General features: G+C 47.0%; 1 protein-coding gene across 2 annotated transcripts; it reads right to left on the bottom strand.

Annotated features, from left to right (window-relative positions):
- Positions 1-8,500: 8,500 nt before the first annotated feature.
- LOC103537100 (zinc finger protein 383-like) lies at positions 8,501-12,014 on the bottom strand. Of its 2 annotated transcripts, none has more exons than XM_030468032.1 (2): positions 11,939-12,014; positions 8,501-9,937 (listed from the first exon to the last, which is right to left on the bottom strand). In XM_030468032.1, the coding sequence occupies exon 2, from the start codon at positions 9,658-9,660 to the stop codon at positions 8,728-8,730; it is 933 nt and encodes a 310-aa protein (XP_030323892.1). In that variant the 5' UTR covers positions 9,661-9,937; positions 11,939-12,014; the 3' UTR covers positions 8,501-8,727. The 2 variants fall into 2 exon arrangements, with proteins under 2 accessions (XP_030323892.1, XP_030323893.1); XM_030468033.1 differs by lacking the exon at positions 11,939-12,014 and adding an exon at positions 11,128-11,138 and having other exon boundaries at positions 8,501-9,810.
- Positions 12,015-14,729: the final 2,715 nt, after the last annotated feature.

Here is a 14,729-nt window from a genome sequence, read left to right as displayed (position 1 = left end):
ATACAAATACTTATTTAATGATTTACTGATTCATATGTTTATATGTTAAATTACTTTGTTAAAAACTTGATTATAAATCTGTATTATGAAATATTGCATTGTTTTTAAAAATAACTTCCCTGAAATAACTTGAGAACTTGTGCTTGTTTCGTTAAGGAATATTATGTCTGCCACAAAGATCATATTAAAAGTTTAAAAACCCACAGAAGTGTTAATGTTATGGATATGTAGATTAAGATGGCTATGTCTGTGCTAATCAGCTGTTGGCTATGTCTAGATTGAATCACAATGGTGATTGTAAAATGAAAAAACAATTTGTATTATTTCCCTTTATAAATGCACGACTCATTAATTCAAAATAGAACATAATGACCAATTTTTCCCACAACCTCCTTACCCTGGGAATAGGTTCCATGGTTTCACTGCTGAGAAGTGGTTTTAGAACTGCTCATACTTTTCAGATACTGCCTTTCTTAAAAAAATATTCTCAAATAATCCCACCGCAGAAACGTCAGAAATCCCCATGCCACCCCCATTCTGACATGTTTTCCCATTCAAAGTACTTAATTTAATAGAATGTTTGCATCTTCTAGATGAACAAAGAACATCTGGTTGGGCTTCCTAAGGCTTGGCTGGGTATACTCTGCATCAGGATACTGGTTCTTAAGCTGCTTAAGAGCAAAGGGCCAGGGGAGGTGTGACACTAAGTTGTGGGAGTCAGCACCTTTTTTCCCTAAGTCACCCCTTGTACCAGCCCTGCGAGGTGCCCCTGCTTGGTCGTGCAAAAAGGCAACATAAACTACTGCAGGAGAAGAGCTGCACTTGCTGCCACCAGCTGGTTTTGGAAAGCAAAGGAGCCATTATAATTTGGGCCTGGGAGTAGTGGAAGTGGGATGGCAAATGGATTTCGTTGGATTGGGGTGTCAGGATATCCTGTGCAGGTGTTGTGTCTCAGTGTTCCCAGGTGAAAAGAGGCTCTGGTCCCACACTTCTTTCCCTATTTCTTCTCAAAGGGCATTGCAAAGGAAGGAGATTGCAAAGCCTTGCATTCAGTGGGTCAAGCACTTGGAGTCCTACCTCTCATGTGACACGTGAGGAAAAAGGCGCCAAATGGTCTTCCAAAAAAACAGGACAGAGAGACACCTGCATTCATCAAAGACCAGAAGGGTGTATGCAAAAATAACCTTTGGAGCCTCACCCTCTTGCAGAAATTATAATGCTGGTAAAATAGCACATAGGAGTGTACTGTGGATCCTGAGGAACTGTGGAGACTTCCAAGGAGCATGAGTTAACAACCACTTTCCTTAAATAGAGCAAATAAGCAATTTAAGCTTCTTTTGGTTTCTTAAGTAATTCTGGTGATCACAAGACACAATTTGCCACATAGAGGATTTTGCTCTGAACAGCAATGCTAGCTTTAAGATAAAAGCAAAACACCAATGCAGTCTACTTTTTCCTGCAACTTGAAATCAGTTTAAATTTTTGGAAAAAATATGGACTAATTGCCAAGCCACTGACTGGAAGAAAGTTTCGTGTTTCTGCTCTATTTTTAAAAAAGAATCAGATGAGAAGAAAAAAATGCCTATAGCAGATATACACAAAAATCAGCCATGAGGTGAGTGTAGCAGTGATGCTGATGGTTCTAAACTGCAGCACAAAGAGATGTTTACTAAAGTCTGTTTGCAGTAACTGAGTATCACTGAAACTTGTACTCTGTCATAAGTCTGTAAGTAACATATATAATGTTAAATCAATCCAGTTTTAATTCTGCAATTTCTTAGAATAATGTTATTTTCTTCTTTCAGCATTTATTCCCTTGATTATTAAGCTGTCTTCATGACATACTGTCTCACTTTTTTATTCCTTGGGTCTTCTTTTTGCAGTATATATTACTACACTATTTGAAACTTTTTGACATAGCAAGGAAATTCAAAAACTTTCCAGTCTTAAATCTATGAAAATTAACAAAATCTGGGAATTCAGATCTTCTATCTAGAATTTCAAAAGCATATTTACCAGTTTTGTTATTTTATTAAAACAAATAATGGTTACTAAATACAAGACAGCATATATATGGAGTACATTATACAAAATGTAATTTTACATCCTTATTTTTAGGAATCTAATTGTTCAACAGATTTTTACTATTTGTAGGGACTTTGAAGATAAATTTTAAAAACACTTGCTGATTTAGTGTTTATTTAGTATTAGAGGAAAGCCTAACCCCGTAAGCAGAGATAAAAAGATGTACTATATAATGTAGGCTGCTGGGGCTTCTTTCTTATATAATGCTGGTGGTAAGATTTCCTCAGTACTGAATAGGATGCCTGCAATGTGGTAGTGATCTTCAGAAACCAGCCGTATCTAGCAATGTTTTTAAATGATTGCGAAGCCATACACAAAACATTGAGCTTCAGACAGCAAGCAAGACTTACTGGACCTACCTAAACATGCAAGAGACTAGTCCTCAGACTCAAGAACTCTACTGTGGCATAATAAGATGGTAGGTACACAGATCAAATACATCTGCTACAATTTCTGGGTACAGCCACTGAAGAAATCTGTTTAAAAAGGAGGCCCCAGAAATGCATTGGGCTCTGTGAAAATATTCCCAAAAGAGATAACATAGGTGCCCAATACTTCTATTTACATTTTTTGATGCCATTAAAAAAACGCATAGAAAGAATAAAAATATTTTTTTAAGAAAGGAAAAACTTCTGCTTGCAATTTTTATTACTGGATGATGGTTGAACCATGAATGACCAAAGAGGGAGCTATTGAGCATAATTAAACCTGAAAACTCATAACTGCTGTCAAGTAAGGACAGTTCTCCTAGCTGGCTGTCTTGGACCAATATAAGAAGTAGAAGCCTGAGTTTGTACAAAGCATCATGGTATCTGGGGATCCACCTTCATGCTTCAGTATGTGAGTGCTGTGAGCAAGCATAAAGTCTAAACACAGTGCTATCACGCTTTGAAAAAAACCAGAATGCAGTTAAGTGAGGAATGCAGTAGAAAGTGTTTCTTTGGTGACAGGTTGGATGGCAGTGGTGTAAATCCAGACAGATGTGTGTCTTTGCTATGTTAAGATGTGCAACACAGAACTTGCATTGATGTAGAACATGGCTTTTCTTTCTTTCTGAAAGCTTTTCACCATGCTTTGTGTTCCATGTGTGTATGCAGTGACAAATGCTGAAGCCATCTGTAGCAATACCAAACTATAGACCTTTTACGTATGGTTGGTTCTGATCAGTAAACCCAAGTTCACTGCAGTGATAGTTTAACTGGCAAATACATTTTTTTTTCCTGTTTTCTTTTTAGACATAACATTTTATTGTTAGTGAACTGAGATGTCTTTGACAGTTTTGTTCTATTTGTGCCTAAGAGGGTCAGGTCTTTCCATAGTAACCTCATGTACTGCACTGTTATGTGGCACATCACTACTTTAAATGCGATGGAGTTTCTTTGAGCAAAGGTTTCTGGACCTTTCAGTGATATACAGTGCATGTAACCTTGCAACCACAGCTATGTGGTTGAAATACAGTATGTTGTAATATGGTGTTTTATTTGTGGTGCTGATATAATGTTTTTTCTTGATGAGAAATCCAGAATGAATATGACAATATTTTCTGTTGACAAAGCTGAACAAATTTATTTAAATAATGGGGGCCAAGTGATGAGCCTTGTACCCAGCATGTGCTGATACTGGAGGATATCCAGAGGCTACAGATACTTTTAACAAAACAAATTATAGGAAAATGTCTATAGTAAAATTGAATTAATAATGCTGTGCCTTCACCTCTAGAAATGCCAGTAACAAAAGATTTGTACTGCTTGTGGTATTATGTCAGTGACAACTTCTGCCATGATTGACAGGTGTTTAAGGGAAAGACACAAGGGCAGATTGCTGGATCTTGTCCTCATGTATGAAAGAGACCAAAAAGATGCCACTCCAAGCAGCCCCCGGCCCCGGGGCCCCTCTTCCCCCTTCCGCACTCCTCCCCCCTCCAGTGCGGGGCTGCCGCCATGCTCTGGAGCCCCTCTCTCTCTCCGTGGGAGCCCCTGCCTCACCCGGAGCCATGGGCCACTGGGCTCCTCGCTGCCATTGCTGCTGGGATCCGAGCAAGGACAAGGAGGTGAGGGTGAGGCTGCCAGGATGGCAGTGGGGCAGAGAAGGGTGGGTGAGGGGACTGAGGCTCGCCGTGGGGCTGCCTGCCATCACATCACCCACGTTCCCTCCCTGGAGCCCAAGCAACCCTGCAGCAGCTTGAGGGGTGGTGAGGAGAAGGACCAGGAGGAGGAGAACGTGATGCCTCGCCAGGGCCTCCCCCCTGAGAGGGTGCGTGTAGTACAGGAGGGCTGTGCCCCTTTTGTAGGACTCAGGGCCTCGTTCTGAGGTGCCAACGCCTCTTTTTAATCGTCTTCCTTTTAAGGGCTCCCAGCATACCAGGGGCTAGCAGATGAATTACAGCAAGATGGGACACTGGCACCTTGGGAGCAGAAGGATGCATTAGAGGCAGTGGAGGTTGTTCTCCTAACTTCAAAATTTTGGTAAAAAAATCTGAAAATACAGAGAGCTTGTTAAGCTGAGAAGCTTTCTTCACTTGCTCCCTCATTCTGTCCTTTTTCAGGTGTCTGACACGACTGCGTTGCAAAAATCCCACATAAGCCCAACAACAAGGCTCTGCTTATCTCTCCAAGTACCCTTCAATGCTGTCCTCACAGATTTTTTTAGCAGAGATCAGTGTTAATATGTGGTTTATGTTGGGTAAGTGCTGCTTGAGAAAAGTAGTTGTGATATGGTCTGCAATACTAATATATAGTGCAGTTGTGTTTATACAAGGATAAAAAACTTCGTTGGTAATTACATTCTCAGTTTTAATTTGAGGTCTTTTACCACTCGTTCTCATCAGGGGCTAAATTTACCAGATTCCAGTCAAAATGGCAATACGCTTATTATAGTTTTGATTCTCCTTCTTGGTGTTGTCAACAGTTCTCATATGTTCCTATGTATCCTCATATTGATCATATACTGGTGAGGAGAAAAACAACTGCAGTTAGGGGAATGAGCACACCTCATACAGACAGCACTCCTATTTCTGCCTCCGCAGCCACTGCTCACCCCCCACACGGAAGGGCACAACACAGACACAGCTGGGGATCATCACCAGAGTATCTGCTACAGCTGCAGTTGCTGTCCCTACCCCCACAGACACTGCTGCTCTGCTCAGAAAGCCAGTGCTGCTGCTGCTACTGCTGCAGACACCACAGCCTCTCCCCCTCAGATCACGCAGATACTCGTCCACCCTGTGGCTGGGAGGAAAGGAAAACAGTGGAAATCAGAAATTAGCCTTAACCCTTCAAGGTCTGAATGAGATGACCAGGGGATAGAGGAGATAGAGTATACTGCCTCTCCTCATGGAGCAGCTAAAGCAGAGTTATCTGAGGAGGACTCAGAATCAGAAGTTTATGTTCAGTCCTATTCCATGAGGCACTTGTGTACTCTGAGAAAGAACTTTGGCTGTTTTGCAGGTGAATGACTCCTCATTTGGTTACTCCAATGCTGGCATGAAGGGGCTGCTGCCATAACATTAACTCATAGAGAAGCCAGGCAGTTGGGATCCCTGGCCAGAGATGCAGGTATTCGGTGCATAGGCTGGAACCACCAGCCTATGGAAACAACTCTTGTCAGCTGTAAGAGAGAGATATCCCTATAAAGAGGAAATAGACTGCTCACAGGTCAAAGCACCCACGCTTGGGAAAGCTATCAGGGATCTGAAAGAATTGGCTGTATGAGATGTGATCTATACCAATGATGACATTGTGGATCCTTATCACATGCCATGCCCTAAGCCTATGAGGCAAAGGTTTGTGCATGCTGCACCATCACCATTTAGCCATACACTATCAGTAATGTTATGGGGTCCTGGAGAAATGGAACCAACTGTGGGTGATGTGATTAAAACAGCACAAGAATACGAAGATGCTGTCACAGCTCCTCATCGGGCCTGGGTCTCAGCTGTAAAGGAAATGGCTGAGAAACTGCATCTGCCCCATTTTTCTCAAATAGGGGAAGGAGGCTGCACTGCAGCCATTAAGAGGAAATGCCCTCCTATGAGACTGAATTGAGAGAAACAGAGTACAGCAAGAGGTGGTCAATCCTGAATGAGTATGGAGAGGACATGAAAAAGTGGGATAAGAAACCTATTGCTGTCCTACAGGAACGAGTACGTGAGCTAGTAGGTAAAGCAATTAAAAAAGGAGGTCCTTCTAAAAGGATGGCTGCTCAAGGATGGCTGTGTGGAGTTACCCAATCTGAGTATGTTGGTGACTCAGAGTACCTCAGGTGTCAGTAACAGGGATGCAAACCCCAGTAATGCACGTACTGACAGTGCTGTATGTGCTCAGGCTTAGAGGTGCCCTGCCTCCAGTCAGGAGCAGGAGAGGGACAACAGAACTTTTTGGACTGTGTGGATTTGATGGCCTGGCACATTAGAGCCACAAAAATATAAAGCCTTGGTGGACACTGGTGCAACAGTGCACCCTAATGCCATCGAATCAGAAAGGGACAGAATCTGTCACTATTTCTGGAGGGATGGGGGGATCTAAAGAACTGAGTATTGTGAAGGCAGAAGTGAGCCTCAATGGGATAAAGTGTCCCTGCTGCCCCCTGAGTTTTTTGTATGTTTTTTTTTTTACTTGGGTGCTGAATCCCTCCTCCTCCTCTTTCCTGCAGCTCCCATGGGCTGCACAGAGTGGCTGCAGAGATCAGTGTCAGACATGTTTTACTGGGGATAGCTAAATAATACAACCAAATAAAGAAAATGCAGAACATATAACCTAAAGCAGACAGATAGAAAACATACAGGGTAATTCATATCAAGTCAGTACTACATATAAGAAAAGACAGTGATCAAGAAAGATGCATCTGGTTTAGCCCCCCCTGCCCAACCAGGACCAAACCTTGGCCTGAGTCCAGGATGTAGGTGGTAGGGTTTCCTAAAATACTGTCTCCAAATGTCAATTCAGCACAAATGATATTTTGAGGTGGTCAGTTGCTGGCATCAAGATGACTATTGTTTGAACTGAGCAGAATATTCACTGATATAAAGGTTATTAGTAAAAAAGGACAGGGTTCATCTAGAGGTCAACTATGGCTTGGGCCTGTTGTCTAAGCCTTAGCACTACAAACATCCACCCATGTTACTGCTGAGGTACTGAGTCCTCAAGCAACCGCTAGCAAGATTTGGCATGGGTGGTCCAGGCATGTCCTGATGTCCACAGAAGTGACCTTGGAGTGGTCCTTTGTCTGAACAACTTTACTAGGGCACCCTGCAGGAACAATCTTGCAGAATAATGTTGCAGCGGCCAAACGCTCTGGTAGGTTATTGAGCCTGAAGAGGACCACGTGGTGCAGGAGCATGTGGTGAGCAGGCTTTTTGGTGTCATTTCGAAAGCTAGAGAAACCTTGTGTAGAATCCACCCCAGGCAAAGTCCAGGGGCACTAAGAAACATTGCTGGAGACATGGTGTAGAGAGTGCAGGGCATGTGGGGAAAGAAGAGGGACATGGGTCAGGGGCAGCCTTGGCAGCCCTGGGTGCAGGGCTGGACTGGGTGATCTCCAAGGTCTTCTCCAGCCCCCCAACTTGATGAGATGTCACTCCCCAGGGCAGTGACCAAACCTGGGGCCCTCCCCCACCCCCCTGGCTCCACAGCACAAAGCTGCCCAGACTGAGGAGGCAGCACTGACCTAGTGTGAAGTGATGGGCCTTGTGCTGGCCAAGGCTGAACGCTCTTGGATCCATTGCAGACTCAAGACCCAAAGAGAAATGGAAATACACAGTGTGCTGGACAGGGGGACCTGGGGACTGACCCAAACCCACTGCAGGATGCACTGCCAGGGTGCACAGCTCACCCTCCTGCTCCAGGCAGCATCAAGCAGCACCCTGAGGCCTACCAACAAGCTGGGACAGTGGCGAGCAGATGGCCATGCAGGGCCTGGTCAGCTGGTGAGATGGGGACAGATCCCTCCAGAGCCCTCCATCAGTGAGCGTTGGAGAGGGTGGTTAGCAAAGGAGAAGGGCTGGGCTGCCAGAGCAGATTCTGGCCCTGTAACTCTTCTCTCTGAGCACACTGCCATCTCCAAGGCCCTCCCACTCTGCCACCCTTCCCAAGCTCACTCCTCTCCCTCACTCTCTTCTCTCCCAGTGACCCTCGCAGCACAAAGCTGGGCTCCCCTTTGGGAAAAATACACGTTTCTCCCATTTCTGTGCCTGGCACAGAGAGAATCCTGCTCTGTTCCTGCCACGACATGGCACAACGTTGTTGCTGCCAGCACTGTCCTGCAGTCTGCTACCTCCCTCTGCTCCTGCTCCCTCAGCTGCACTCCCAGCCTGCTGTGCAGGAAAAGCGTCCAGGGTTCCATCCTGCCACATCCCTTGAGGAGGGTGTCACCATGGCAAAAACTTGTTTTCCCTTATTTCGTAAAAAAAACTTCATAATGCTGAAACAAATGGTAAAACTTTAATTTTGGATGGGACATGAAGTGGTTCCTGATCTGACTCAATTTTATTGTCCACCAGATGCTGAAGGAAGCATTGTTGCTGGGATGGAGCTTGGAAAATGAGGTCAGGTTGACCCTTCACATTTGGTAGTGGCTGTGATGGGTCGAGTAATGAGAGATGAAATTTAATTTCCAGTAAAAATTCATCTTGCACTGGGAGTAGCTTTAATGTTGTTCACCGATATGGAGGCGTTGATGGGTTGTCAAATTGGAGCGTCGACGGAATCCCTTCCCACACTGGGGACACTTGTAGGGACGTTCAGCCATATGGATCTGTAGGTGTTGGCAGAGGTTTGAGCTTTGTCTGAAGTCCTTCCCACAATGGGGACACTTGTAGGGACGTTCAGCCCTATGGATACGTAGGTGTTGGGAGAGGTTTGAGCTTTGTCTGAAGCCCTTCCCACACTGGGGACACGTATAGGGTTTTTCCCCAGTGTGGACATGTTGGTGATTAATCCAAGAGGTGCTCTTGTTGAAGGCTTTCCCACAATGAGTGCACGGATACAATTTCTCTCCTGTATGGATGAGCTGATGTTGTGATAAATTGGAGCTTAGAGTAAACGCCTTCCCACACTCCAGACACTTATAGGGTTTCTCTCCCGTATGGATGCGCTGATGCTCTGATAAATGGGAACTCTGAGTAAACGCCTTCCCACACTCCAGACACTTATAGGGTCTCTCTCCTGTGTGGATGCGTTGATGCTCTGATAAATGAGAACTCTTGGTAAACTCCTTCCCACACTCAGAACATTTATAGGGTCTCTCTCCTGTGTGTATGCGTTGATGTTGTGATAAATTGGAACTCTTAGTAAACTCTTTCCCACACTCCAGACACTTATAGGGTCTCTCTCCTCTGTGCACGCGCTGATGAGCTGATAAATGGGAACTACTGGTGAAGTCCTTCCCACACTCCAGACACTTATAGGGTCTCTCTCCTGTATGGATGCGCTGATGCTCTGATACATGGGATCTACAGGTAAACTCCTTCCCACACTCAGAACACTTAAAGGGTTTCTCACCCCTATGGATCCGCTGATGGTTAATCAAATCTGATCTCCTGACAAACTCTTTCCCACAGTCAGGGCAGGTGTAGGACATGGTGCCTGTGTGATGGTGTCACCGCCGGACCAGATCTGAGCTGTCACTAAACCGTCTCCCACAGTCACAACACCTCTGGAGTCTCTCACCCCAATGAATTTTCTGATGGTGGAGATGGGCCCAGCAGATCCTAAACCTTTTCCCGTGTTCCTCACCGATACCAAATTCCTCTGCTGGATGGATTCAGTGATGTTTCACCAATGTCACACTTTAACCAAAAGCCTTCCTATCCTCAGGCACCCAGAGAGGCTTTTGCACAGATAGAGTCAGCCCGTGTCTGCAAAAGAAGCCATAGTGCAGTGACAAAGCAAGGGTGGGCACTTTGTGGGGTGATGGCATCCAAAACCTTCATCAAACCTACTGCGGGTGAAAATGGAGTGTGAGGTGGAATGAGGAGGTTACCCATAGAGTTGGGACACCCACTGATCATCCTTTATTTCATCTTTAGGAGCTACACTGGCACCCAAAACCCAAAGGGGGCATTGGGTGGGGCAGAGGGTGCTGGGGCTGTCAGCCACTCCTGGCTTGAGCTGGGATCACCCCATTGCACTGACACTCCATGAGATGATTTAGGGCTCCCCCATTGCTGCCCACAACCCCTGGGGAGGTTGAGGGGTCCTTACACCCCACCCAACCACCCCGGTATGATTTTGGGTCCCCCATCATGGTACCAAATCCCCATGATGACCTGGGGGTTCCCATGGTTACCCCTGGCTCCAGGGTGATTCGAGGGTCCCCACTTGCAGCCCCCAAGCCCTCGGGATGACTTGGGGGTTCCCTATCCCAGCCCCCACCCCAGGATGAGTTGGGATTCCCCGGATGATGTGGGGGGAGACCAAATCACAGCTCCTCCACCCTCCCTATGGGGTGGGGGTCACCAATCCCCCTGCCCTCACCCCAGGGAAAAGTTTCAGGCTCAGCTTCTTTCTGGTCCTGGGACAGAATTCACTCTCAAATCATTTTTTTCTGTTCAGAAACTCCACAGCACCCAGAGTTTTGGGAGGCTGGACTCAAACTCTGTGAGTGCAAGGGAGATCACAAGTGTTGTGTTCGGTTCTCCCCAGCTCTGGAATGTGGGTTCCACAGGGACCATGGGCTCCAGTCCAGGGCAGCTGCACCAACCTGGCCAACCCCAGTGTTCCACACCATGACCACCAACACCCTCCCTGCAGAGCAGGATGGTGGAGATGACCTTTAAAGGTCCCTTCCAGCCCAAATCTGCATTGATCAGAACTGGGATGTTACTGCTGTGTCACTGGGGGGTTCACTGGTGTCACTGGTGCCCATCCCCGCAAGGCTCAGTGCCCCCGTTTGGAGGCATGGAACTGTTGTGACTGGGATGTTACTGGTCTGAAGAGTAACACCCTTAATACCTTGGCGAGGGATTGGGAGGGACTGGGAAGGACTGGGAGGTGATTAGGGGGGACTGTGAGGGACTCCGAGAAGGTGGTGGGCACTGAGAAAGACTTGGGGGGGGTACTGGGAGGGGACTGAGAAGGCCTACGATGAACTGGGAAGGGATTGGGAGGCACTGGGAGGAGACTCAGAGGAGCTGGGATGAACTGGGAGGGAACTGTGAGAGACTGGAAGGGCACTGAGAGGAACTGAAAGGCAAACGGATGGCACTGGGAGGGGACTGGGCACACTGGCGGGGACTGGGAGGGAACAGAGGGGACTGGGAGGGTCGGCAGACAGGTTGGGAGAGGACACTGGGAAAACTGTGACATACTGGGATGAAATGGGAACGCCCCTCGTTTCCCCAGAATGAACTGGGATGTACCGGCACTATCTCTATAACAAAGTGGGCCATACTGGGATGAACTGGTAATGTCCCCCACCCCTCCCTGGCTAAACTGAGCCAAACTGCGATGACCTGGAGCAACCCTACTCCCTCCCACCGCCTTCCAGTCCCAAACTGGGAACGCCAAATATTCGCTGGGGGTGGAAGGTGTAGGGGATCTACTGGTTTTTACTGGTTTACAGGGATTTGTCCTGGTTTATACCGCCTTGTACTGGTGGACACTGCCCATCCCTGTCCCCGCACTCCTACTGCCCCTCTCCGACCCTCTTTCACTCCTCCTTCCTCTGGGAGGGGGCTTGGGGAGCACTGGGAGGGAGTGGGAGGGGATGAGGGGAACTCGAAGGAGACTGGGAGGAAGTGGGGGGGAACTGGGAGGGGACTGGGATGAACAGGACGGGATGGGGGGGAACAGGGAGGGCCCCGGGGGCAAGTTGGGGTCCATGAAGGTTCCGGGGGTTCTGGCGGTCGCTACTTTACCTTTCGCCTTCCGCGCCGCTTCCGCCGCTGTGACGTCAAAGAAAGCGCGCCGGCGCCCCTTGAGGAGGGCGGAGCTCAGCCTCGCGCAAGGCACGATGGGAGTTACACTCCGCTCATGCGCGTTGAGTCGCGCCGCGCAAAGGCTGACGGGAAATGTATGCACGGACTCCAAAAGAACGGACCCGAAACACCGCAGAACCGACCCAAAATCCGTCCCGACTCTCCCTGAAATGTCCCAGAATGAAGCCCAGCCAAAAGGAACAGCCAAAAAGTAACAAATAGCCACGAAAAAATACACAGAAAATGGGGTTTTGGGGTGAAAATTCGGAATTTGAGGTTGAAAAGGAGGTTTAAGTGTTGAAAAATGAGCATTTCTGGTAAAACTGAAAGGATTTAGGGTGGAAAAGAGAGATTTGTGGTCAAAAACAGGGATTTTTGGTAAAACTCAAGGACTTACGGTGAAAAAAGGTAGAATTTGTGGTTGAAAATGGGAATTTTTCCCTAGAAACTAAGGGATTTAGAGTCACAACGAGGATTTTGAAATTGAAAAGGGGGTTTTGGGTAAAATCTCAAGAATTTAGGGTAGAAAAATGGGAAAACTGGGGTGAAAAAGGAGGTTTTGAGTGGACAAAAAAATTTTTTGCCAAAAAGTCCAGGATTTACTGTGGAAACGGAGGTTTATGGGGCTAAGAAAAGGGCATTTTTTTGTAAAAAACCCTAAGTTATTAGACTCAAAGAGGGATATTTAGGTGTGGAGAAGGGGGATTTTGTGTCACAAAAGGGAATTTTTTGTTAAAAACTCAGAAATTTGGGGCACTTAGTTGAAAAGGGGTATTTCGCAATTCCCAAAGCCGTAACAGACAGTGCCCAGGGCTGGAAGGAAGAGGTGCCCATGATCAGTGAAGATCAGGTTGGTGACCATCTGAAAAACCTGAAAGTGTCCCCAGGACCCCATGGATACCCCCACGGGGACTGAGGGAACTGGGGAGGGGCCACTAAAGCCTTTCTGGGGTATTCCAAAACTCATGGCAGTCTGGTGAAGTCCCACTGACTGGAAAAGGGGAAACAGAACCCCCACGTTCCAGAAGGGAAAGAAGGAGGATCCAGGGAACTCCAGGCCGGACAGTCTCACCTCTGTGCCCCCTGACTGAGGGAGCAGATCATCCTGGGGGCACTGCTGGAGCAGAAGGATCATGAAGAGGGGATTGGGGATAACTGGGACACAAGGATGCTCAGAGAGCTGGAGCACCTCTCCTATGGGGACAGGCTGAGAGAGTTGGGGTTGTTCAGCCTGGAGAGGAGAAGGCTCCAAGGAGACATCATTGTGGCCTTCCTGTGTCCCTCCAAATGTCGGAAGAGAAGGGAATGCTGAGTAAATATCAGTCCTTGTGTCCATTTAACCCGGCAGCACACACAGCAATTGTACTTCCATCAGGTGCGGCCTGAGAGGCAGCCTGGCACTGGAGAATGGGAGGCCTACTCTTGAAAGAGCAGGAATTCTTCTCATTTTGCTCTACTTCACCTAGAAAACAACAACAAAACTAATGAAAAGGAAGGTGCTCCCACTCTTCAAGCCATGTTATTTCTATGGCACTCACCACCATGGATCCCAGCTGCCAAATGTCAGCGAAAGCACATCCATGGGTGCCTGCTGGCAAGCGTGCTCAGGCACTGTACAAGCACAGTAATTTCACAGGAGGCAGAGTGAAGTACTCACCCTGCAGACAGTAGCTAAACTGTTCTGATCGACCCGTTCTGTAGCAGTGAGCTGAGAGCAGCTCGCTCAGTAACCTCTAAAAAATGCAGAATTTCTTCTTAGCAGGGGATTTGCTGTTGTGTAAACTGTGCCTGCTTTTCCTGCCTGCAGCTGTCACTGATGGCTCTCTCTCTTCTACAGATGTGGTCATGGGCTCCCTTCCCGATGGGAACTCTCCCTCTTCTGTCACCGACGTACACGTAACTCTAGTATAGTCCTTCAAAAGAAACAAAAAAAGAAGGAAATCCAAAGATCACTCAATATTTTCTTGAAATCCCTTTTTAGGGACAAAAGAGTAACTCTTCTGCTCTGCTCCAGAAAGACACCTAACAAGTGTTGAGCACTACCTAGATGGTTTACAGAAGTGCTTTGAACTCAGAAGGAAGGTTGCCCAGTTGAAACTCATCCTCTTACCAAATGCCCTGCTAGGCAAAACATGAACTCAGAAAACGAGACCAGGCAAAGTTAGGCTGTGTGTCCCCACACTCTGAGCTTTGCCCTCAGTTATCAAACTAACTGGGAGAAGGAAGCTAGAAGAAAGCCAAAGCACTTCTTGTTTCCAACACGTGTATCATTAATGGCAGATCTTGCTCCAACAACTTGACAGGGCTGCGCGATGATGCAAAATGACACACGCCAGCCCCACACCTCTGCTGGAAACCTCATCCCACCCCACTCAGTTGCTGGAGACGTTAAATTATAACGTGTTCTGTGGTTTTTGGAGTCCTTTGCTGCTGCTTCACATGTAGTTTGCAGGCAACCCTGAGTTGGTATGTGTCCACTATCGGGTGGAAAATATCCAAAAGCTACAAAAAGAAAAAAACAAAAAGTGAAAAAAGCCCCAACACTACTACTTTGCCTTGTTTTTCATTAACCTCCTTGCTCCTGGCACACTTGTTTACCTCTGTTCACTGTCTGTCCTGGAGAGAAAGGGAGGTCACTTACCAGCACCTCAGCAGCAGCACTTTCCACAGACACTGTGGGATGGGGAGCACAAAGAAGTCAGTCCAGAGCGCTGAGGGGGAGAACCAGGTA

This window comes from Calypte anna, chromosome Z (assembly GCF_003957555.1).
Source record: "Calypte anna isolate BGI_N300 chromosome Z, bCalAnn1_v1.p, whole genome shotgun sequence".
Lineage (NCBI taxonomy): Eukaryota > Metazoa > Chordata > Aves > Apodiformes > Trochilidae > Calypte > Calypte anna.
The sequence above is the reverse complement of the archived record's forward strand: the minus strand, read 5'-3'. Positions and strand labels throughout refer to the sequence as shown.